General features: G+C 53.0%; 11 protein-coding genes and 1 non-coding gene across 12 annotated transcripts; 3 read left to right on the top strand and 9 right to left on the bottom strand.

Moving 5' to 3' along the window:
• Positions 1-307: 307 nt before the first annotated feature.
• J4E92_002463 lies at positions 308-438 on the bottom strand. Its single transcript has one exon. It is a non-coding gene; the product is annotated as a tRNA-Thr (tRNA).
• Positions 439-664: 226 nt separating this feature from the next.
• On the bottom strand, positions 665-2817 carry J4E92_002462 (uncharacterized protein; the record flags this gene model as incomplete). Its single annotated transcript, XM_051493866.1, has 2 exons — positions 665-2596; positions 2653-2817. 2 exons carry the CDS (start codon positions 2815-2817, stop codon positions 665-667), a joined length of 2097 nt encoding a protein of 698 aa, XP_051355545.1.
• A 797-nt stretch (positions 2818-3614) lies between these two features.
• J4E92_002461 (uncharacterized protein) lies at positions 3615-5458 on the top strand (the record flags this gene model as incomplete). Its single annotated transcript, XM_051493865.1, has 5 exons — positions 3615-4134; positions 4184-4425; positions 4489-4693; positions 4753-4970; positions 5021-5458. 5 exons carry the CDS (start codon positions 3615-3617, stop codon positions 5456-5458), a joined length of 1623 nt encoding a protein of 540 aa, XP_051355544.1.
• Positions 5459-5655: 197 nt separating this feature from the next.
• On the bottom strand, positions 5656-7436 carry J4E92_002460 (uncharacterized protein; the record flags this gene model as incomplete). The annotated part of the gene is made up of 3 exons (XM_051493864.1): positions 5656-5732; positions 5796-6673; positions 7318-7436. The coding sequence occupies 3 exons, from the start codon at positions 7434-7436 to the stop codon at positions 5656-5658; spliced, it is 1074 nt and encodes a 357-aa protein (XP_051355543.1).
• Positions 7437-8160: 724 nt separating this feature from the next.
• On the bottom strand, positions 8161-9390 carry J4E92_002459 (uncharacterized protein; the record flags this gene model as incomplete). Its single annotated transcript, XM_051493863.1, has 1 exon — positions 8161-9390. The coding sequence occupies one exon, from the start codon at positions 9388-9390 to the stop codon at positions 8161-8163; it is 1230 nt and encodes a 409-aa protein (XP_051355542.1).
• A 497-nt stretch (positions 9391-9887) lies between these two features.
• On the bottom strand, positions 9888-10637 carry J4E92_002458 (uncharacterized protein; the record flags this gene model as incomplete). The annotated part of the gene is made up of 1 exon (XM_051493862.1): positions 9888-10637. One exon carries the CDS (start codon positions 10635-10637, stop codon positions 9888-9890), a length of 750 nt encoding a protein of 249 aa, XP_051355541.1.
• Positions 10638-10865: 228 nt separating this feature from the next.
• On the top strand, positions 10866-13201 carry J4E92_002457 (uncharacterized protein; the record flags this gene model as incomplete). Its single annotated transcript, XM_051493861.1, has 3 exons — positions 10866-11300; positions 11357-11397; positions 11452-13201. 3 exons carry the CDS (start codon positions 10866-10868, stop codon positions 13199-13201), a joined length of 2226 nt encoding a protein of 741 aa, XP_051355540.1.
• A 57-nt stretch (positions 13202-13258) lies between these two features.
• J4E92_002456 (uncharacterized protein) lies at positions 13259-14466 on the bottom strand (the record flags this gene model as incomplete). Its single annotated transcript, XM_051493860.1, has 3 exons — positions 13259-13893; positions 13953-14379; positions 14431-14466. The coding sequence occupies 3 exons, from the start codon at positions 14464-14466 to the stop codon at positions 13259-13261; spliced, it is 1098 nt and encodes a 365-aa protein (XP_051355539.1).
• A 1002-nt stretch (positions 14467-15468) lies between these two features.
• Positions 15469-17001, bottom strand: J4E92_002455 (uncharacterized protein; the record flags this gene model as incomplete). Its single annotated transcript, XM_051493859.1, has 4 exons — positions 15469-15781; positions 15835-16175; positions 16400-16803; positions 16863-17001. The coding sequence occupies 4 exons, from the start codon at positions 16999-17001 to the stop codon at positions 15469-15471; spliced, it is 1197 nt and encodes a 398-aa protein (XP_051355538.1).
• A 611-nt stretch (positions 17002-17612) lies between these two features.
• Positions 17613-18597, bottom strand: J4E92_002454 (uncharacterized protein; the record flags this gene model as incomplete). The annotated part of the gene is made up of 2 exons (XM_051493858.1): positions 17613-18226; positions 18420-18597. The coding sequence occupies 2 exons, from the start codon at positions 18595-18597 to the stop codon at positions 17613-17615; spliced, it is 792 nt and encodes a 263-aa protein (XP_051355537.1).
• A 539-nt stretch (positions 18598-19136) lies between these two features.
• J4E92_002453 (uncharacterized protein) lies at positions 19137-20543 on the bottom strand (the record flags this gene model as incomplete). Its single annotated transcript, XM_051493857.1, has 1 exon — positions 19137-20543. The coding sequence occupies one exon, from the start codon at positions 20541-20543 to the stop codon at positions 19137-19139; it is 1407 nt and encodes a 468-aa protein (XP_051355536.1).
• Positions 20544-21091: 548 nt separating this feature from the next.
• J4E92_002452 (uncharacterized protein) lies at positions 21092-22654 on the top strand (the record flags this gene model as incomplete). Its single annotated transcript, XM_051493856.1, has 3 exons — positions 21092-21257; positions 21309-21345; positions 21406-22654. 3 exons carry the CDS (start codon positions 21092-21094, stop codon positions 22652-22654), a joined length of 1452 nt encoding a protein of 483 aa, XP_051355535.1.
• Positions 22655-22995: the final 341 nt, after the last annotated feature.

The raw sequence follows: 22995 nt of genomic DNA, 5'->3' as shown, positions 1-22995 counted from the left end.
GTTAGAAACGTCCATGGTGGTGGTAAAGGAGACAACGGGTCGTGCCACGACTGGACGTTGGGGACATTGTCGCATGCCTGCTGTGAGAGACGCCGTTGCAGCTAGGGGTCGGAGAAGACTGTTCCCGTCGTTTGTAATTGTTCAATATCCTGCTTTTGATGTTGTCGCATAAGCAATAGAAGGATGAAGATGCATAAGCCCCACTTTGCCCCTCCACCACCACAATGCCGCAAAAAAGAACATTCTTCACAACAGAACCCCAGGACGACACAAGCAAAAAGGAATAGCGTCTGCCTGCTGCCGTAGTTGCCTTCCGCCAGAATTGAACCTTCACGGCACGTCAGCGTCGGTCGTCTCCTGCGTGCTTCGAATGGGGGTGTTACTCACTGACGACCTCGTCATTACTAGTGACGCGCTCTACCACTGAGCTAGGAAGGCTTGCTAGTTGGATGGCAAACGCTTCAAATAAACGTCTTATGATCTAATTCGTGTGTGGCATCTATAACCTACATCTATACACCGGTCCTTGCATTCGCCGTGATCGGCCGCCAAAATGCGGTGTCGTGTCTAGCGGGGCAAAACCACCAGGGTCTAATCACAGAGCGGCACAAGCGGGTACATATGAAATATCCGCACCTCAATTTGTGCTAGCTGCAATCAACGCTTATTTCCTCCCTCCAACACTACCTTTCCACCTCCCTCTCCCCAACTTGTCAGTTCCCGTCTTCTCCGCATCTGCGCCATTGAAGACAACACTTCTCTCATCGCCCCTCGGCAGGACAACCTCCAGGTCCTTCCAATGCGGGACGAAGCCATCTTGCAATTTCTCCTCATATCGCACCAGTACCTGCGTGGCCGTTGACTCGAAGGATACTGTAAAGACGGAGATCCTGGCTGGCGGCGGCGAAACACCGTCGTCTTCGTACCAAGTAGACGTGTAGACTTTACCGTTGGAAGAAGCCTTTGGAGGGAAGATCTCTACCCCCCGGTAGTCGTCCAGGGGCAGGTTTGCCGGGTTGTTTGTTTCGCCTACAGAGAGGACTTGTTCCGCCCGTCCAACAGGTATCGCGCTTCCAACTTTCGCCAAAACAGGAATGCTAGACTGCCAGTGCGATGCAACATCAACCCACTGTCCCGCGCTGTAATACGTTTGTGGGTCGTTGTTCAGGTCCAGAAACGCGGCATCAGGGTCTGAAGCGTCCTTGGGAAGGTACATGCTAGCAGTCTCGGCACCAGGAGTGAAGACACCACCGACCAGTAGTGCATCACCAAGCCAGTACTGTGTTTCGCCATCGGTAAGAATCTTGTTGGTCCAAATCTCCGGATCGCTCTCATATTCCCATCCAGTCCAACGCTGCGGTGGCGTGGCAGTCATGTGAGAATGCAGCGCTAGCGAGTAGAGATAGGGGATGAGTTCGTAGCGGCGCTTGATCGTGTCGCGGATTATGCTAGTCACCTCGGGATACATCCAAGGCTCGATAACATCGCCGACGCGGTTGTCCTTGCCCGTTTTGAAGCAATTGATGGCGAAGCGCGGACTGTAGATGCCTTGCTGGCACCAGCGGACGAGAAGCTCGGGACTGGGCTGTGGGCCTTCGAAACCGCCTATGTCGTGGCCGTAGCATTGCATTAGACACACGCCCGCGGTGAGGGACAGAGCGTTGGCGCCTTTCATGCCGGGCCAAGAGGTGACATTGTCTCCGCTCCAGGCACTTGCACAGTATCGAAGCGTTCCTGCTGTGGCGCTTCGGGTCAAGATGAAAGGGCGTTGCGCAGGTTCCATCTCCAAGGCTGCATCGTGCGAAGATTTTCCCATCAGTTCGGTGTTGAGTGCGCGGCCCCAAAATCCGATGCTGTTGCCATAGTCGTCGCGCTTGGGCTCTTGAGTAACTGCTGGCTCATCCAGTGCGCACTGCCAGCCGTCGTGTGGAACAGTGTATTCGTTGTTGTCGTTCCAAATGCAGTCAATACCGACACGCTTCAGCTCGCGGATGCCGTCGTACCACCACTGGTACCCGGCCTTGGAAGTGAAGTCGATATGGCCACCGACTCCACTCTCACCTCCACCCGCGCTCCACAGTCTCGCTTCAGCCGATGCGAGTGTCAAAGAGTCCGTAAAGAATGCGCCAGCGTCTTTGAGCTTTTGATACTCGGGATGACTGCCCAATACATACGGCTTCACGTTTGCGATGAGCCGAATGCCTTCCTTGTGATAAGCATCGATCCAGCCTTTCGGATCAGGAAACCGATGCTTATTCCACGTAAACACGTTGCGCGTCTTCGGTTCTGTCTCTGCGACCGTATAGCCAGATGACATTTGCATGCCAGAGCAGGGAATGTCGTGTTCTTTGAGCTTGGCAGCAAACTCCATCATGCTCTGATTAGCAGGTGGATCGTCCGTCATGGAGTACTTCATACCGCCGGCCAGGTAACCGAATGCCCACCGCGGCACCAGAAGTGGATAGCCAACGAGGTCAGCGTAGATGCGCACAATATCCGGTAGTGTCTTTCCGACCAAGAGATACTCTTCGAGACCCCCATAGTCTTGACGATAGACTTTGAAGCGTCCCCACATCCCATCCATCTCAGAGCCGACCTGGTAAAAGAGGTCAGTATGTGTCTCAGATGCAGGTGTACAGCGGTATTTCTTACAGAGTAGAAGCCACGGGCATGTGACGTTGAGAAGACACCAACACAGCCATCTGGCGTGCAATTGATCAGGAGAGGAATGTGCTTATAGAGCGGGTCTGTGCGATAAACATCGTAGCCGAAAGAGTCGGTGGCGGAGAGAACGAAATGGCGATTTGATAAATCCATGGGTGCTGGCTTCTCGCCAAGTCCAAGGTGAAGGGTCCCATTATTGTAGCGTGTGTAGTGCGAAACCCCAGGCCCATCAGCAACATAGGAGCGATTGGGCAGGTCGGTATGAATGGGTGTCTTTTGGCCAGGAAGCGTAAGTGATACTATGGGTACACCGCCTTCCCAATCCACATTGGCAGTGACTCCATCGACGGCGAATGCTTTTGAGGTGGTGCTAGATGATACCCGTGCCGCAGTCGTGTCGTCCAGGGTCTTGCTCGGTACTGGTGTGGCTCGGTGTGGCGGCAACAAGTGCTTGGGCGACGTGAAAGTCGTTCGGAAAAGTCCAGGTCGTAAAGCGTCAAACGTGAAAACAAAGCCCGAGTTTGATTGCAACTCAACGCTCGTATTAAACGATGCCGTTGCGGGAACAGCTTGGTAGCCGGTGGGGACGTGCTCAAGCATCGGCATGATGAATATAGAACGGGTTTAACAGTTGGCAATGCCTGTCTTCTTAACAAGTATCATGACCATCATGAATCATACTGTACTTATAGCAAGGCAGGCCATTGAACTTCGCCCGAAGGTACCATCGGAGAAAACCGAAGGAGCCTACCCTCGTCACGAGGCTAAAGGCATCCATCCTTGGCTGCCGGTTTCTTCGGCCGTAGCTACGAGACCTAGCCCGAAGAGAGACAAGATCAGCGTCTGGGGTCCCCGTGGGGATGCGTATAAGTGCAGTCGGGCCATATTGACCTACTACTGCAGCATTATCTCAGACTCTTCCTGGGTTGATTGTAGTCTTCTTGTTGAACATGTCGAAACCGGAGGTGACCGACGACGTCTCCGCCTCCAAGCCCAATGTCGAAACCACGGAGTCGCTTTACAAGCCAGCCAATGCGACGGACGGCAAAGGCAAAGACAAAGCCGCCGCACTTCTCGCCTCGAACGAACGCATCGTCGTAACATCCGCCGAGAACAAACGCGTCTTGAAGAAGATCGATCTTGTCATCTTGCCCATCCTACTAAGCGTCTACTTCCTCCAGTCACTCGACAAGACCACGTTATCCTACGCCTCCGTCTTTGGTCTCATCGAAGATGCAAACCTCGATCCCAACAGTCAACAATACTCATGGCTTGGGAGTATCGTGTATATTGCGCAGCTAGTGGCACAGCCGTTGGTGGCAGTGTTGCTGGTCAAGCTCAGGATGGGGAAGTTCATGGGTGTAATGGTGTTCACCTGGGGCTGCATATTATGCGGAATGGCGGGTGCCAGCAGCTTCGCCGGGCTGATGGCCACGCGATTCTTGTTGGGCGCTTTCGAAGCTGCCGTTGGCAAGCCAACTCTTCAAGCCATCGCGAAGACTATCGCTAACGCATCTAGCTCCTGCTTTCATCGCCGTTGTTCAAATGTGGTATAAGCGTGGCGAGCAAACGAACCGAAACGCAGCTTGGTACGCCATGCTGGGCATGGTCAACATCCTCGGCAGTCTGCTCTGCTACGGGTTGGGCCACATCCAGTCCAATCTTCTGTACTCATACCAGATCATCTTTCTCTTCTGTGGTCTCCTCACAGTCGTCGTTTCGGTCTTTGTATGGTTGTTTATGCCCGACTCACCCATGGAGGCAAGTGGTTTCCCTGTACTAGTTGATGTGAGAGATATACTGACTTCGTGCCCCAATCTTTAGGCCAAGTTCTTCAACGATCACGAAAAGCTCGTCGCTGTCGAACGTCTGCGTATGAACCAGATGGGCGTTGCATCTCGTGTCTGGAAGTGGGACCACGTACTGGAGGCATTCATGGATCCCAAGACATGGCTTTGGTTTTCCATGTTGACAGCGATCAGCATTCCGAGTGGTGGTATCAGTGCTTTCGGGCCTCTGATCATCCAGAGTAAGTCCAACGTTCCTGCAAGCTGCAAGTCTGAACTCCACTGATTGCTCGAATTTCAGGTTTTGGGTTTGGGCCCTTCGCTACGATCCTCTTCAACATGCCTTTCGGCGTTATCCAGATTATAGCTACCTGCGGTGGAGCTTGGCTAGCCACGTGGCTGAAACGGAAGTCGCCCGTGCTGATACTCTTATGTATACCACCAATCGCCGGCATCGTCATACTAATGGTCGTTGGTCGCGGCGACTCGAATCGCGGTGTACTTCTTCTCGGATACTACGTAAGTAGTAGCAACGCAAAACATGTAACCTACTAACCTTGTGCTTCCAGCTGACGTCTTTCTATCCCGGCATTTCACCTTTAATCTATAGCTGGTCAGGCCAAAACACAGGAGGCGACACGAAGCGTAAAGTAACGACAAGTATCCTCTTCGTCGGCGCCAGCGCCGGCAACATCATCGGCCCACAGCTCTTCAAACCGTCAGAAAAACCACACTACTACCGAGGCCTCCGCGCCAACCTCGCTCTCTTCATCGCGATCGTCGTCCTGATCCTGCTTGCAATGTTCTGGATCAAGCTTCTGAACCGGAAGCATGCGGCAACAAGAGAGAGCATGGGGAAGTCGGCCATTGTCGTTGATACCAGCATGGGTTCTGCGCGCGAGGGTGATGCAGAGGGAGCTGAGAACGCACAAGCCAGCGGTGTGGGCGACAAGGCGTTCGATGATGTGACTGACATCAAGAACGAGGACTTCATCTATGTATATTGATCAATGGGTCGACGCTTGAAACACGACTTCCTATAGCTGTAGCTTAGCTACAATATACACTGAACGTACATACAACATTTGTTCCATGACATGTGCATGTAAACACTGTTGATACTTCCAGGATATGATTGACCCTCGGATCCACGCACCATGCACGGCTCTTATATGGCAGCCTGCCTTTCAAGCATGCGTTTGCTCTAGAACAAGCTGTCGATGTTGACAAAGAGGTCTTGCCATCCGAGCGGCATATGTTTTAGGTTAAGTCCAGGAAAGTCTGCAGAGGTGGACGTACGAAGTCAGTATAGATTTCACAAGCGTTTCCACAGTCCAAACTTACCCCACTCGAAGACGAACTCGCTGGGAACGTAACCTTGGAACTCGTCTTCAGCTACACTGCTTCTCGCTCCCGCCATGGAGGAGTCCTGGTCGGGTATTTGTTCCGCAGCATATTCTCGAAGGGCAGCCTCACACTTCTCGATGCTGGTTTGCAAGATCTGAAAGTATGCGATGTGGCCGACGGTAACAGTCTTTAGCTCTTCCAGTACGCGATGCGCGTCGCTGAGCAGCGCCATGACCGAAGGTACCGGGTCGCGGAGGAGAATGGCTAATTTGAGGACCAGCAAGACTGAGACGGCGCACTTAGCCCAGACATAGTCAAGTGTCCAGCGAAAAGTACTGAGATACGTTGAGCCAGAGGTCGAGGCATGAGACACCGGCGATGAATTTGGCGTTGACGATGACTGAAGCATGTAGTGGAGATGTCGATTCGCTGCCTCTTTGGCTTTGCGTATGAAGTCGCGCTGAAAGTCGGTCATGATCGCAATGTTCTCGATCCCGGAAGAGCCTACCGCCTTTAAGTACATAGTCATCGTCGCCCAAGCTTGCTGTATACACAAGTTCTGCAACGCAAGAGTCCGTTGATGTGGCGCTGGCTCGGTCAGAGCGATGTTGGTCCATTCATCGAGCCATAGTGACAGCTCAACACAAGCCTCATCTACCGTAGTTCGGAGTTGATCTTCGCTGTGTTGACCCATATAGTCATTACTCTGGCCCATGATCTTTGTATAAGCTTCCGTGCGGATGATGTTGAGCTCCACTTGCGAGAGAAGGCGGATGTCGGTAGATGTACGTTCTGGGTGAGCTAATAGACATCTGATCTTTCGAGATGACATTTGAAGAGAAAGGCCCGGCAGTTTACCGCCATCTAGAGAGAAACTTGGATGTTTTTAGCAGCGCTCTCCGATCAGGCTAACACGATACTCACAAGAGCTCAAGATTGCAGATTCCAAGCCAAACTCTGGATAGACGGTAAAGCTCTTGCTCATGGGCGGTCACGATCCCGGAACGTGCGTGACTTTTGGCGATGAGCTGATCGACAACATGAGGTAGCCCAAGCTGAATGGCAAAGCGAAGGGCCATGGCCACCAGAACGAACGCGTTCTCCGAGTACGCAGCCACCAGTGCGATGGCCTGTATATCCTCTACTGTAGGGGTATTGGTGTTGATGAATAGGTCGGTAAATTGATCACGGACTCGAGTCTGGAGGCGGCCTAGAAATGGGTGTACAGCGTCAGCATTTGTCTCATATGCAGTTCACACAGGAAAATTACTGACGATAGATTCTGGTGTTGAAACCTTCGGCAGCGCGACATCCAATACTGACTATGGCGTCAAAAAGGATTGGACTCCGTGAAGCCACTGATGCGATGTTGTCATGTCTCTCGCAAAAGATGGGCACGAGGTATTGCTATGGCTTTTAGTATGGTTCACCAGGTGAATCGGGGCTTCCATACACTGCCCGAGAAGAAACTTTGTAGAATCAGTGATCTAAACTCGAGAAGTGCAGTGAGTTTGTCTACCTTTGATACCATTGGACAGCTTGTTCCCATGTGATGAGACCTGCGTCAACGGCCGTTGCGTTGCACTTGGGCATAGACCGGAGTACGACTTCTGGCACTGTCCCAGTCGCATCCTCCATGGGTAACTGCAATCATTATCATGGTCAGCTAACTTTCCACTGGTTCGCGCAGGAGACCACCTCAAATAAGGGGGAAACAGAACACCCTAGAGCCTACATTGGCGCCAGATGTTCTGATTTGCCTCCTTTATCCTAGTGTAGTCTTCGGGCCTACGTACACTCTTGTCTTGATGTCGCTGGATACGCATGTGTTCACGAAGAGCAGCCATCTCATTCTCGAGCCTTTCGATCCGCAACACATTTTCGTCCTTTACGGCGTCAAAGTATTGGCAAGTTGCGCCATTCCGGTCACATCGTTGGCAAGGGCGGTTCCCGTCGCATCGTACTTTGGACGTTCGGCAACTGACGCATGCATTGATGGCACGGCGTTTGCGTGGTCGCGGCGAATCCATTGTTATCGGGAATTTCGCACGTACTGGATGGCCCGGTTTTTTGAAGTCGGGGGTGGGCCTGATGGAGATGCGGGGAAGCTACACATGAGTCGTGGCTCTGCGGCTGAATCTACAATCGGCAACGGAGGACGCGACATTCGTCCCGCGGCAGACTTGGGGGCTTGCAATTGTCCAGCCAGAACACCCTGTATCGTTAGTGACCGTGAGTCGCACGTAAAAGTAAGGATGAAGATGATGCGTATCATTCGTCAACACGACCTAATGCCGTCTCATAGGAAAGTGACGCTAAATCCTGTTCGGACTGATGACCAGTCTGCTGCAACGAAGAATACTCAGTTTGGCGCGACATATTCGTTAATTGTAGGCGCAGTGTTGAGATCAAGATCAATACCGAATTGCCCTGTAGCCTGCCCGTAGCTAGCCTTGACAGCCTCTGTTGCGTATATTCGCATCTCTTTTTCATATGCTTCTGTGACACCCGTCCATCTATCGCCATCGCCTCTCTCCCAGGCTTCGGCTATCAATCGACCGAGCAAAGCCGAGTCGCGCACAGCTGTGTTTGCGCCGTTGCCTCCTGCCGGCGTCATGGCATGCACCGCATCGCCAACCAGAGTGACTCGAGGGTCGTTGGGCCACTTCGGTACGCCTTCTGGTGACGAACATGTTATCTTCCAGAAAGCTGCTTCCGACTCGGCCATGTTATCGAAGAGTGGCTTGACACGATCATGCCAGTGCGATGTAAGTGCCTTTGCTATCTGTGCAGCAGGCGGCCCAGTAATCGTGTAATTGTCGTTCGGCGCTTTGATGACGCCTGGAGAGCCGATCATGGTCCAGCCGAAGTTGACGTCGGGCTTGTCCATGTCGCCTGCGCGTACATTTGTGATGACGAAGACCTTGCCACCGTTCGGCTGTGATGTATCGTCGACGAGGCGGAAGACACCTTCGCCCAAGGCCTTGAAGGCTGCTGTCGGGGCTTGTCCATGTATTCCTCTGGAACCGAGATCGTAGACTTTGATCGCCCCATTGGACAGCTGACCAGCGACTGCACTCTTGACACCCTCACCCCCGATCAGCATAGAGCCCTCCTCGGACTTGGTACCATCTGCGAAGACTAGTCGCACACCATTGTCCGTCCTCTCGTAGGCTGCTACCTGATGTTTCCAAACCACACGGTCCTCGATGCCGTCCATGAACAGCTTGCGCATATCACCGCGCGACACTCCAACGACCTTGCCGTCTCTGCTGGTCAAAGGCTCGCTCTTGACGCTCGGAGCATCTCCACCTATTGTCTCGCCTGTCAGCGGGTTCACTGCCGCGAATCCAGCCCCGCCAGTTTTGCCGCAGGCGTCGTAGAACGTCTTGAATCCTGCCGGACCGAGCACTTGCTCAATGGCGTCCAGACCCTGCGCCGAGAGTCTCAACCTATAGCCCTGGGCTCTGAAGACGATGGACGCGTCGCGTTCGAAGACGAGGAACGGGATCTTGGAACGGTGCAGCGAGCGGGCGAGGAGGAGCGAGGCGAGGCCGGCGCCGGAGATGAGAATGGGCTTCGGGGCGCTCATGGTGGACGGTGAATTGATATGGGGGATAGACGGCGTCTGGAAGGGCGTGGCATGGCTACTGTTATAGCAGTCGCGCTTGGGGGTGAGGCAGGCGCGATGCAGTGCGTCAAGTGCATCGTTGGGCAAGTGGGGGCCGCGTCGGATCTCCTGGGCCGCCGAAGCAGCGTGATTTCTAAGCTGCCACACTCAAATGCCAGTAAGCGACTGTGGCCTCTTTCCGCACGGCGACATTTATAATACCAGAGTCCACCATACCGCTAAGCCATGCTGATGTTCTAGTCTTACGCAGCACTCGGGGATGCAGCTGTGTTGGAGCACGTGAAGACGCGTCAAAGCCCTGGGCCGAATCATGGCACCCGCGCAATCTTTGGCCCATCAATCATTGTTGAAATCCGTTGATTTGGTAGCATACTCTATGGATCCATGCAGTTCCCCTTCGTCATCACATTAACGACGCGAACGTGCTGTGTCGCACAGTGACTACTACCGTTTTGGTGCTATGATGCCATGTAATCCATAATGTAGTCGATCTTCGGCTTCATGAGCAGCAAGTAATGCTCTTCCGGGATAAGCGCTATAGGTTCCCGAGCCACGAAGACAGCCCAATTAGACTCTTTGTCAAAACTCCACTCCCAACATGTAGACTCGAAATTGGGGGCGTTCGGGGCATCGTATCTCTGGAAATGGTCTTCTTTGAGCAACTCGCCGAGTAATCTGATGTACCCATAGGGCTCTTTTGCAACACGATGGTTCGGGAAGAGGAGCTTGACTTGTTTGACGTTGCGCAGACGTCTGAGCAGACCCACGAGGGCTGTCCGGTTGGCAGAGTCGTCGAGTGGCATTACAAACTGTAGCTCATCGAGATGCATACATTGCCTGTTCAGCGGGTACTCGCACCATTTCCTGATGGTCTCATGGTCGCAGTGAATCCTCAACTTCTTGACATCTTGGAGAAGCTCTTCGACTTGCTGACCGGCAACTCGTGTGGAGTTCCTGGCGAGCACAAAGAGGGTACTGTGGATGGCAAGGCGACGGAACTCAGCGTTGAACTGGCGGCAAACCAGCCGTATCGCAAGGTTGGTACTAGCTTTGTACCTCTCATCTATCGTAGAACAAGTTCGTCCCTCATTGGACTCGTGGTGTTTCGTGAGTCCCGCGTCAGATTGTTCCAGCGCGTATGCGACAATCTCTAGGCGGAGCTCGATAGGTAAAGAGAGAAAGGTCGCCTTTGAGGCGGTGTGAGACATGACGTGGTGCCACAGGGGGTTAAGACAGCGAGTATGGCCGCTGCGTAAACTTTGTGCTCACAGACACTGGCCATTTGCAAGCTCGAAGCAACAACCCAGCTGACGCGAAAGAAGCGCGCCTGATGCCAGCGCGGGCCCGTGCGTAGACATCTGATAAGATTTCACGACCCCGCCAATCTCCGACTCCGAGCTTGCGTCGCCCCATCTTGTACCTCATCGCGTCCACTCATGCGCACTTCATCCATCTCCATCATTCTGTACACGCTTACAGGTGCATCACATGCTTTGTACTCGGGAAAGTACTGCCCTTTGGCATGTGAGACCGGCGTCAACTATGTAACCTTCAACGACACCGACCCTTCGCTTTCGAGCAAGATCCGAGGATGCCAAAGTGAATTACGCGTCACATCACTGTATCTGTGCTTCGACGAGTTCTGCATACAGGACAGCCAGACAGAAAAATGGATCGAGAACCAGAATCCCTGGTGTGAAGCACACGCGAACATTACATTACCTTCCTTTCGCGATATTCTGGACCAATGGACCCCTGACGACAAGGCTAGAGTGACGCGACTGTCAGCTGAAAAGGCACTCAGGTTTCCGACCATTGATGAAGTTGTGATACCAAGTGATGAGCTTGTAAGGCGAGCTTTCACCACCATGGTACGTTCCTGCTTGTACGGCCGATAAGACTATGGAGTGCTAAATGTGGCGTACAGGAAGCGGCATTCTGGGAATACGAGATCCATCTCGTGTATGGGTAAGTCGAGCCTGTATCCCGTTAGGCGCGACTTCGCTAATATAATACCCATAGCTGGTACATGTACTACTTCTGGCTCGTAGTAGTGGCCGTTGGTGTAACGACGCGTATACTGTCACTTCTACGCAGTGAACAGCGGCACATGTCATACAAAACAGTCCCAGAAGTCGAATCCGGCCGGATTTCTGGACCTCGAAGTCCCTTGGTTTCCCTCCGAACATGGCTCAGGCGATACGTTACTACACCTGCCGCTTTTGGTGATCGTTGTTCTCGACCGTACGGCTGGTGTACCATCCCACCACGGATCCAGTCGCTTACCATCTTTCTTTTTGTCGCGCTCAACGTTGTTCTCTGCAGCTGCTCCTACCGTCTCACCGAAGGCAACCTTTATTGGCCGAAGAAGTCAGTGCAATTCCTCCGTTTTGTATCGGATCGTACGGGAATCATATCGCTCGCGAACTTCCCACTCGTCTGGCTCTTTGGTATGCGCAATGATCTTTTGATCTGGGTGACTGGATGGGGTTTCGGTACCTACAACGCTTTCCATCGGTGGGCGGCAAGGGTTGCCACAGTACAAGCCGTAGTGCACAGTGTGGGATACACGCTGATGATACTGGAGCGCGGAGGATGGCCATCTTTCCTAAACTACTGGACGAAGCACTACTTTTGGAACGGCGAACTGTCAACCATCGCCATGTGCGGTCTTTTGGCGTTCTCGTTCTACGGTATCCGCCGTGCGCACTACGAGTTCTTCCTCGTCACGCACATAGCGCTCTCGATCGCAACCCTCTGGACTATGTACTACCATGTTGAGATTTTCACTAATGGCGAGTGGAATATATTCATCTGGCCATGCGTTGGTGTCTGGGTCTTTGACCGGATCATGCGCCTCTCACGAATCTTAGCTTTCAACCGCAGCCCGCTGAGTACCAAGGCTAGGGTTACTTATGACCCTAGCAGTAACCTCGTGCGCATGGAAGTCGATAGTAGTAAGAGCTTAGTAGCCCCAAGGCCTGGCTCTTACTACTACATCCACGTGTTGGATGATCTGTTCTATGCACATCAGAGCCATCCGTTCACGTTGGCATACAGTTCAAGAGATACGGACAATCCTCCATCTACGCCACTATCGCCGCTTTCAGCGAGGCCGGAACACTCGCGTACTTCATCAGCCTCAACCACAGAGTCGGATGCACTCCTTTCGTCTAAAGCCTCAGATGCCTCATCGAACATGGTGTTCCTTGTCCGACCGTACGACGGCTTCACATCCCGATTGAAGTCACATTGTCTCTTGCACCCTAAAAGACTCCGTGTCCTTGTGGAAGGGCCTTATGGACACACTGTTCCTCTCCGCAGTTCACAAAGCATTTTGTTTGTAGTCGGTGGAACGGGTATCGCAGTCCCGCTATCACACCTAGCCCACGTTCTGGCCAGTACATCACGTGTACGCAGTGTGAAGATTGTATGGGCAGTACGCGAGTACGCGTTCCTCACTTCTGTTCTCCGCGACTTTAGAGGCTTGTTGAGTGATGAGAGAGTCGAGATGGAAGTGCACGTCACTCGGGATGATGAGGCAAAAGACGATGTGTTGGGCGAAGACCTGAAGAGCGTAAGAATCATGGCACACAGACCTGACGTACATGAAACAGTTCAAGAGGCTGCTAGAGATGCGGGCCAGCAACGCCTGGCAATTGTGGCTTGTGGGCCAGCTTTGATGGCGGATCAGGCTAGGAAAGCGAGTGTCCAGATGTTGGATAAAGGTTACAGAGGGGTGGAGTACTTTGAAGAAAGCTTCAAGTGGTAGGGCGCATGACATCAGGATAATTCGATGGATTCAGTTCGTGCCCAACATTATCCCAGTTTACAGATCTGCTTTCTCCTCTGTTCTTTTGAGTTGAATGTACCACTCCGCGACCTCTCTCATGCTATCCTCTAACCCCCTAATCTTGTCACCATTCATCAGCATCTTCTCCGTCATGCTTGATTTGACGCGGAATGGCATGTTGATAGGCACCTTCTGGCGTCCCACTCTGAACGCCCCAGTCTTCACCTCCTTCGCAAAGTCTCGTTCGATCATGTCCGCCACAGAGTTCCAGAGTTTGTCCCCATCTGACCCCTCCTCCACCGTCCCAGCAGCAACATACCACTTGGGCAGGTCCTCGTCTCTAACCCTCCCGTCTAGTGCCTCAATATGAATGCGAGCGCAGTCTTGCACATGCACGAAACCAAACGCATACCGCGGGGCTATATCATCGAACAGCAATGCCTTGCTCTGTCGATCGATATGCGCACGTGCTTGCTCCGACGTTTTGCAGAACTCCGCAGGGCCAATAACGGTACCGGGTATGATTTGCGCGATAGAGAACGGGAGCTCATGGGAAGCTTGAAGATCAGCGAGGTAGGTCATACATTGGGCTTTTGCGGAGCAGTAGGCGTTGTGAGGGGATTTGAGAGGGGTTCGGTATGCGAGGGATGTTTGCGAGACCTGAACTGCCTCTGTATCGGTCAGTACGATGCATGAAGTGAGGCGCGAGGGCAGAAGCAAAGAGACGTACCGTGCAAGACGCGTTCCATACGCGTACCCAGTGTATCGCCGTCTTCAGAGTCAACAAGCCCCGCTCCCGCCTGCGTAAACACCATCCTCTTCACTGTGCCAGACTTGCGCCCTGCTTCTATCAAGCCCCTCGTCGACCTGATGTATGGATGGTAGATGTCGTTGTCAGGATCCAGATGGAGCATCGGCCATGCTCCTGCTATGTGCACAACATAGTCGACACCCGCAACAGCTTCATCGTATGCTCCCTTGACCGCATTGTCTGGCACGGCGACGTATTCGATTAGGTCGAGGTAGGGCTGCACAGAGGGCCCGGTTTTGATCGTTTCGATGGCGGAGGCGCGGCGCACGATGCACCGGACTCGATAGCCAGTTTGCAGCGCGTAGACCACGCAGGCATAGCCTATTGTTCCGTTTGCGCCTGTTATCTAGGTACCCAGTCAGTTTCGTTGCGCTGGGGATGATGGAGATTGACTTACAGCGACAAGGCCTCGAGCTCCGCGATCGGCCGTCATGCTTCAGTGCCGCGACGGTGAAGTTTCCCAATATCGCGAATACTTCAGGCCTGGGTCAGAAGCTTGGAAATACATGGTTGATATGGGAAATGTCCGAGTCTTACTAAGATTCTTGCCGTTGGAGTGCAGCTTAGATGAATGGGAGGGCAAGTCGGGCCAAGCCGTTCCGAGCAGCGTTCCGACATCCCTCGGCTTTCAGCGACGTTGAGCTTGTCATCGGACCTTCATCCACCAACACTCCTAATCCACGCGATGATTGCGCGAATGAGGCTTTATCATGCCTAACTTGCCTTCTTTCAATACAACAGGTGGTTGGTATATTGGCTAAAGACATGCGTATTGTAACACGACAGCACGCAATCGCGAGCCTTCCCTAATGTCGCCATGAGAAGCTCAACGTCATCATCGTACGCTCCAGAACCCACGCGCGTTTCGCATCATAGGCATAAACTGGCACCACCGGGTAGGCTGGAGCCTTTTCAAGCGAATTTGCCACAGTTCTCGCTCTCAAAGCACCTCCTACACGCGCGCACGATGCCACGCTCCTCGAACGGAACCCGACCGCACTCGTCCACAACCAAGGTGCCGGCATCGTTGTAGGAAGCGATGTGCGCGTATCCTTCGAGCGTTATGATAGATGTAATTGCGGCTTGGCTGTTCCACGACTCGGAGGCAGCAGTTGGACAAAATGGCGAGCTTAACCATTAAGAAGATATGACAAGTTGGCATCTGGCATGCTACATGCCTATACAATGGCAAGCAATAGCCAGGCATACTGGCATGCTATAAGTTCGGCGGATACGAGCGACGGGACAGTAAGCCACAGGGAGCGGGGGCAGGACACATCAGAGAGAAGCATGAAGTTCGACAGTTCTAATCAGCATCAACAGTTGCCGCCGGATGCCCATATATATACATCGAGAAGAGATGTTGCCAGCATGGCCAATTGATAAGCTGAAGCAGTTACAGTGATAACGCTGCATTTTGCAAGCTTCCCTTCTTTTAGGACCAGTCGCCTTCATCCCCAACCACTTCGCCACGTTCCGAGGCCCCCAGCAGCCCGCGGACGGTCCACGGTCTGTACTTGTATCCCGGCGGTATGTTCGTGTTCAAGAACTCGACACCCGTGTCCAAATGCTCAGCACACTTCTGGTAGTTTTCGTAAACATACTTCTCGGGGTTGTGACAGACCAACCAATCTCCGACCATCTTGTGCTGCTTTGTCGGCGCCGCCTTTTCGTCTTTCCAGTCGGTGTTGTGAAAGATCTCACGATTCTTGAATCCTAGTTTCTGCGCGCAGGATACTCGCTCAAACCTACAATTTCGAAGTTAGTCGCTGGTGTTTCTCCACGATCTATATCGGCATACCTCAGCTTATTGTGCACCTTGGTTGCAAGCGCAACGTGCTGCTTCCCGGCAACATGTAGACAGGCTGCTAGCGAGTACGCGTCTTCCATGGCCATCGTGCCGCCACTGAACGACGTAGGCAAGAAGGGATGGGCAGCATCGCCCAGCTGCACGACATGGCCGCCTTTCGACACCCACTGCGGCTGTGGATCACGCCACATCAGCTTCCAGTCGAGCACCTGATTGTTCGGTGTCGCCTTGATCACCTCCGTAACAAAAGGATCCCAATCTTTTACAACATCCAGAATCCTATGCGTGGAAGTGGTTTTTGACCAGCTCTCCGTTGCCGTACCGTTCTCATCCTAATAGAAGTTAGCAACGATCAACAAGGAAGGCCAATGATGCAGCGACTACAAACCTTGCAAGTCAATAGATAGCACAGCTCGCCATTATCATGAGAAATAACCATATGCGCGCCGGGACCAATATACATGAAACCACGGTGATCGTGCCCCAGAAACTCCCTCGCAACAAGGGGATACTCGTCCATCGCCGGCCCAGTAGGAAAAGAAGTCCTGTAAACAACAAAGCCAGAACTAATCGGCTTCTCTCTATTCCCGTCGATGATCTCGCGGGACCTAGAGCCTACACCATCTGCGGCTACCACCACATCTGCAGTTATCTTCTGACCGCTTTTGAGGACAACACCGCCTGATGTGGTTGAATCGAAGTATGAATCCACTTTCGCGTCGTACGTGATGGGTATACCGAGCTCTTTGACGTAGGTATTCAGCAAACTATGCAGCCTCTTTCGGTAGATGCTCAAAGACGGATTTGCAGAGTCGCCAGGAGCATGGTGTTGGATGAATGTGCCGTCGTATTTGCGCAGGTCAAAGGTTGGTGGCGATGCGAGGGCCCTGAGGCGTTCTAAGAATCCTGGCCATTTCTTGGGCGTTTCGAGCGCTGAGCTGGTGATCATGATGATCTCACCTGTCGGTTTGTTGGTTTGGTTCATTTCGAGGTCGATAGTTGGATGGGGAGGTACATACCCGAGTATTGACCTTCGTCATTCCGTTCAAGAACGCGCACATCGTGGCCTTTGCGGTGGGCCTCGATTGCAAAGGTGAGTCCGCCGATGCCGCCTCCCACGACGAGAATGTCGATACCGGTTCGTGGTTCTCGTTTCATTTGGGGTTCCTGGGTGTCTGGCATGTTTGATGCTGTTGTTTTGTTCGATGTGGCATTCTCTTCGCATAGATATACTTGAGCATTTCTCACACGCCCCAGGGCTTTCATCGCAAACGGCGCAACAACATACCGGCGGGCGAAAGACTACGGACGGTTGAGGCGGACAGATCCGACAAAACTTTATGGACAGGTCCGCGTTGATCGCTTGGTGGGCCTCGCCTATCCTGAGGGATGCGATGTTGCATCCGTTCACAAAAGCCCCTTCCGGCGTCCCGAAGCTAGCTTCTCTGAAGCTTCTCAGGCATATGGCTACGTGCGTGAACCAAGGCTAAGCACAAACACATCTAGTACTGGCGGTGAAAATGTCTACGTTGGGTGGCAAGGCATTGTACATCATGTACGATGGCTTGTACAAACGCGGGCCCACATGGCAGTGGTAACATCGTACTATTCTCCACACGGCCATGCGATCAAAGATTGTGGGATGAGTATCAGCGTGACTCTGGTTGACATCAACATCAAACCAGTATGTGATGTCGACAGTCGTGATTGACAAAGCCGATATCGCGAAGATGTTTCTCATATCGGGTCTACTGGGCAATGAACTACGTTTACATCTGTTTCTGCATCTCCTGCACAACGACTGCTTGAACCTCGCGCATATGTTTACTCACTATCGCACCGCCGTATCCACCTTCCAGATCATCGAGAAGATCTTCGCTGCCCTTGGGGAAGATGCCTACGCTTCTTCCACACAACTCTTGAACCGAAGCAAACCTCACCACAGCATCCACGACTCTGTCCATGGATACGAATCCTATGATGTGAAGAACAGCGCCGTTGTCCTCTACAAAGTCGGCTTGCTTGGCGATGCCGGTATCCACGTACCAGGGTGCAACAAGATTGATGCGGATCGAAGAGTGCATGGCGCGCTCGCGCAGGCTGTACAGAAGTCCTCGAACACCGAACTTGGACATGCTGTATGTAGTGCTATATGGGTATCCAATGTAGGCTGCAAGCGAGGCGATGAGAACGATGCTGGGCTTGAAACTTGTTGCTGCTGTGCGCGGGAGGCGGAAGTGATGCAGTGCCAGATAGCAGGTATTGTATACTGCCTGAAGGTTGACGGACACGCAAGCAAAGCTTGGAGGAGGTGGTGGTGTGTCTCCTGGGTTTGGCAACGTGGCTGGCACCATGTCGAAGAGATTCTTCTCGGCAAGGATGCCTGCATTTGGGATCACCACATCAATCTGCCCTCCATAGTGTATTGCAGACTGAAACATGGAGGCTTGGTCTTCGTAGGATGTCATGTCGCATTGTACGAACTGCACCCTGAGGCCTCGAGTGGTTAGATCTGCAGAGGTGGGAGTACCAAGTTAGTATGTTTATCACATGCAATTTGCATGGTCAGAACTTACCCTGAATGACGCCCCCAGCCGTATCGTGTAGATCAGCCATGGTGACTATTGCGCCTGCTTCGGCCATCTTCATCGCGCAGGCTAGACCAATGCCAGATGCTGCGCCAGTGATAAGCACCGAACGATCTTTTAGGTTGGATGTATCCAGCACACTGTTAAAGTCGATCGGAGTGGCCATGGTTGGAGTAGTGGTATTCGCCATGTTGATCAAAGAGTAGCAAGTAGAAGGTTGTAGGCGTAAGACAATGATGCTCAGTCGAACGCAATCGCCTGGTAGATGAGTGAAGAATCGACGTCGCGCAGACGCTACGCAGTAGAATACAAAAGTGGATAGCGAGAGGCTACAAAGCGGGGAAAGTGGCCAAGCAATCAGTGACGCTGGGCACAGCTGAGAATCCCATGGTTGCCCAAAGAGACACATGCGAGCAAATCGGGGCAAAGTTCGACATCTCGATGGGGGCTGCAGGAGGAGGCGGGGTTTGCCAAGATACAGTATGTCATGCGGGGAAGGAGCTACTCCATCACCAAACACACCCGGCCCGGGCGAATTTTAGATTGCCGTTGAGTGAGGCATCGATCATGAGTGAGCCGATGAGTGCTCCTTTACAGCGGATATGTCCGAGGTTCCAAGCCGGTACGTACGCATGGCATCCCGCCAGAGTGTAGCATTTGATCGGGGCAAAAGGTGCTTCTTAGGAGAGTTGCATCGGGATCGCATCAACCCAAAGTAAATGACCAGTTCCACTCTCTTACCACTTCTTCCCAGTCCCTTCTTTGACCACCTTCAAGCTTCGGTCGCCACACTTCTTTCAACACCTTTTGGACACATTCAACGTTCTCGTACCGATTCCTATTCTGGATATCCTCTAGCCTCTGGAAGCACTTCTCGATGGCCGCTTCATCATCTAGCTCGGCTCCAGCGAGAAATATTGGGTAGAGCAAACTTGACTCCGCGGCGCTTCCCGGTGGTATACGAGCGATAAACTCCATCGCGCGTGATGCACAGCCCGCAATATTGGCTGAATGGCTAGGCGAGGTGCGGTAGAGCTGAATGAGAGCTGCTAAACGGTAGGCTTCTGCCAAGGCGATGAGGTCGAGAGCTATAGGAGTATCGACGCCAAGTGCAAACGGGTTGTCGTAAGCCCAATTCTGTATACCCTTCTCGATCACGTTGAAAGACGCTTCGGTAGCGAGGGGAAACGCGGGACTCGAAGAGGTGACATACTGTATCCGTGAAATCAGGTCGCATAGCTGGTATGAGATGCCCATGAGCGGGTCGATTGTGCCTGGCATTAGGGCAGCGCTGATTGGTATCAAGCCCTGCTCTGCCGAACAGGCCTTTCCGGCGTTTGACACCCGCGCCATGAGCGAAGCAGAGGCGAAGTGGTAAGTGAAGTGCCGATGCAGAGAATCAACTTCAACACAGTCCATGATGCTCTGTTCCGGAGTGAGCGCACTAAGTATCCGTTGCACACTCTTCAGTTGCGATATCCATCTCGTAGTCTTGACACCGTTGAGTGCTTCTAGTCCTACCAGGATGAGAATCACCGCAGTGACCTGGTAGGTATCTTCTGGTAATCCACCCGACGGGTTCAAGCGCTCCTTGATGAACTGATAGCACTTCCTCTCGTGGCGGGAGGATACGGCGCGAAGATGTTTGGCGCGTTCTGCGTCCTGGCTTCGCCTCGCCAACTGAGCAGAAGATATAGCCAGGATAGCGTCAAGCATGCCTTCGATCTGGAAAGACCAAGGCATGTAGAGGCTGGTGTAGAAACTCGTTGCAATAGGTGCTACTTGGACACTGGGTACAAACGCCTCGATGTAATACTGCAACAAATGCATCCGCTCCGCTCCTTCGTCGCCCGGTAGTGCATCCCATGGATCAAGAGACGAGCGCAGTGGGACTGCGACCTGGCGCTCCGGGCTCTTTGAGCTTGACTGGGACGAAGACGATTCCGAAACGATACTTCGTGGAGTTTGCCATTCGCATAACAGGTTGAGGCGCTTGCAGTTCGCACACTGAGGCTGGGCGCTATCGCACCTCTTCCGCCGGGTTCGGCATGTAAGGCAGCCCGTCCGTGACCTTGGCGCGAATTTGCGTTGACGCGGCTTGGATTCAGCCATGATCTGATGGATAGAAGTGCTGAGAGGAGCTTGATTCGGATAGTCACCGAGGGGACATGGAGACGTGCATCGTTGCGGGTGTGTTATTGGCAAAGATAGCTGAAGATTGAGTCAGTCAGATGCCGCGATCGCGGGTGCGGTATCGATAAGGCGTGACTAATCGGAGCATGCACCTCCGAAGGGCGACAGATGCATGGTCATCCACTGCTATCAACCTACGTCAACCGCAATTCACGCGAAGCTCGGGTCGAAACCATCGTATTTCGCATGCGCGAAGGATTGCATCCTACAATGGAGTTCCTTGGCCGCTGTGGCAGACCGCGCCTCCATGCGAAGAGACCACCCACGCCGTCGATGCTCCCACGTGCAGCTGGTTCCTGAGCATCCTTACCGCCTTAGGAAGCATCGCCAGAACTCATCTCCGAGGCTAAAGCAGGTGCTGAACTTGACAACACCACGATCAATCAACATGTCGGGTATAAAGATGATAGGCGTGCGCTCTATTCCTATCTGCACTTCGGAGCGTCTCTCATTTCTTAACGGTAATCATGAAGCTTCTTGCTCTTTCTCTCGCCGCTAGCAGTGCTGCTGTTGCAGCCCAAGACAACTTCAATGTCTTCCAGCATATTGGCGGCAACGGACAATGGTTCCCCGGCGAAGAGGTGACGGGCATTTCGTCCGATATACCTACAGGATGCAAGGTCGATCTGGCAGGTAGGGCAGCTTGATTCCGCGATTGAAGAATGCCAGACTAAGAACACGTAGCTTTCTTCTCCCGTCACGGTTCGCGGTTCCCAGACCGGTAACTACTGCACGCGCTGTATATGAGGCATAGGCTGACTTTGTCTCTTTACCTTTATAGTGGCGCCTACAATGGGTGGGTTGAATTTGCCAATTACATCCAAGCTGCCGGAGACATCACCATCACCGACGAGAAACTCGCGTTCCTCAAATCCTGGAAGCCGGTCCTCTCAGACCCGGACGCTCAAATCGCTAATCTGAGCCCGACCGGCTGGAAAGAACTACACGAGATGGGCACAACGTGGCGCCTTCGTTACCCCGACCTGTACAAGTACAACACCGCTTTTACTATGTGGGCAAACTACTATACGTCTGGTCCACGCGTTCGGGACAGCGCACGCCTGTTCGCTCAAGGTTTCGTGGGGCCCAACGCTACAGACCTCACTACAATCTATGCTCTCAACGCGAGCGACCCTGCCAGTTGGGGCAACACTCTTGCTCCCAGCGACCTGTGCAAGGCCTACGATGACGCGGGTGGAGGTCCTGCCAAGGAGACGTGGGACTCTATGTACCTTCCCCCGATTGCCGCCAGGCTCAACGGGAAGATCCAAGGCCTGAACCTCACAACGAGCCAAGTCGACCAGATACCCTACTTGTGTGGATTCGAGACCCAGATCACCGGCCGTCGAAGCCCCTTTTGCGATATCTTCACACAGGAAGAGATCTTGCAGTACGAGTATGCGCAGGATTTGCGTTATTGGTACGGCACCGGCCTGGGATCCGATATCGAGAAATACCAGATGTTGCCTATCGTTGACATGACTGTGCAACGCTTTATTGATGGTCCAGACGCGACCTACAAGACGGGCAATGGCACTTTTGTCCCTCCAAAGATCATGGCCAATTTCGCAAATGATGGCCAAATCAACCAGCTGGCCGCTGCGATCGGTGTTTTCGACAACCAACAGCAGCTTCCTGGTAACATGTCGTTGTCGGACCGACTCTTCCGCTCCTCTCAGGTCGTGAAGATGCGCGGAACTGTTGCATTCGAACGCCTCTCTTGTCCTGCTGCTGCCCACAATAGCACATACGGCTCTGGCTATGCAACCAACTACAACGGCACCGCCTCTCAAGAAACTTTCGTGCGCATCCGCATTAACGAGGTTGTCTACCCTGTTGTGGACTGCACCAGTGGTCCTGGCTCATCTTGCCCCCTGTCTCAGTACCAAGATATCATCAAGGCGAAGCGTGCAGAGGCCGGTGACGTGACCAAGCTGTGCAACATGACGGGCGAAGGCCTTGCGGCACAGCCAAAAGCAACCTTTTTCTTCGATAATACACTTCCGTGGCAGACAGTTGTTAAGCCCTAGACATCAAATCAGGTGTTCGATAGTCCAAAATCATGTTATTCATCGCTGACGTTCCCACGTATGCTTCTGTGCCGCTTGATGTGTTTTTGTGCCGCAATAAGGCTGTTGTCAACGTTGCGCAATTGACGTGGGCCACACTCTCTACCCCAAGCACGGTCGAGTTGCTGAGATCGCAAGGCTCAACGTGCATCGCATTCATACAGCGGCTTCGGCCACCGACGATTGACATGTACAGGGCGCGCGCGTTCGTCACTAGGACGCGCCAACCCCACTTTCCAGCTATTGGATCGCGCCTGTGCACAAGACGCACGCCCTACACCCAAATGACCCTCCTCCGCTCT

The sequence above is a fragment of the Alternaria infectoria genome (genome assembly GCF_024043175.1).
Source record: "Alternaria infectoria strain BMP 0036 chromosome Unknown scaffold_3, whole genome shotgun sequence".
NCBI lineage: Eukaryota > Fungi > Ascomycota > Dothideomycetes > Pleosporales > Pleosporaceae > Alternaria > Alternaria infectoria.
The sequence above is the reverse complement of the archived record's forward strand: the minus strand, read 5'-3'. Positions and strand labels throughout refer to the sequence as shown.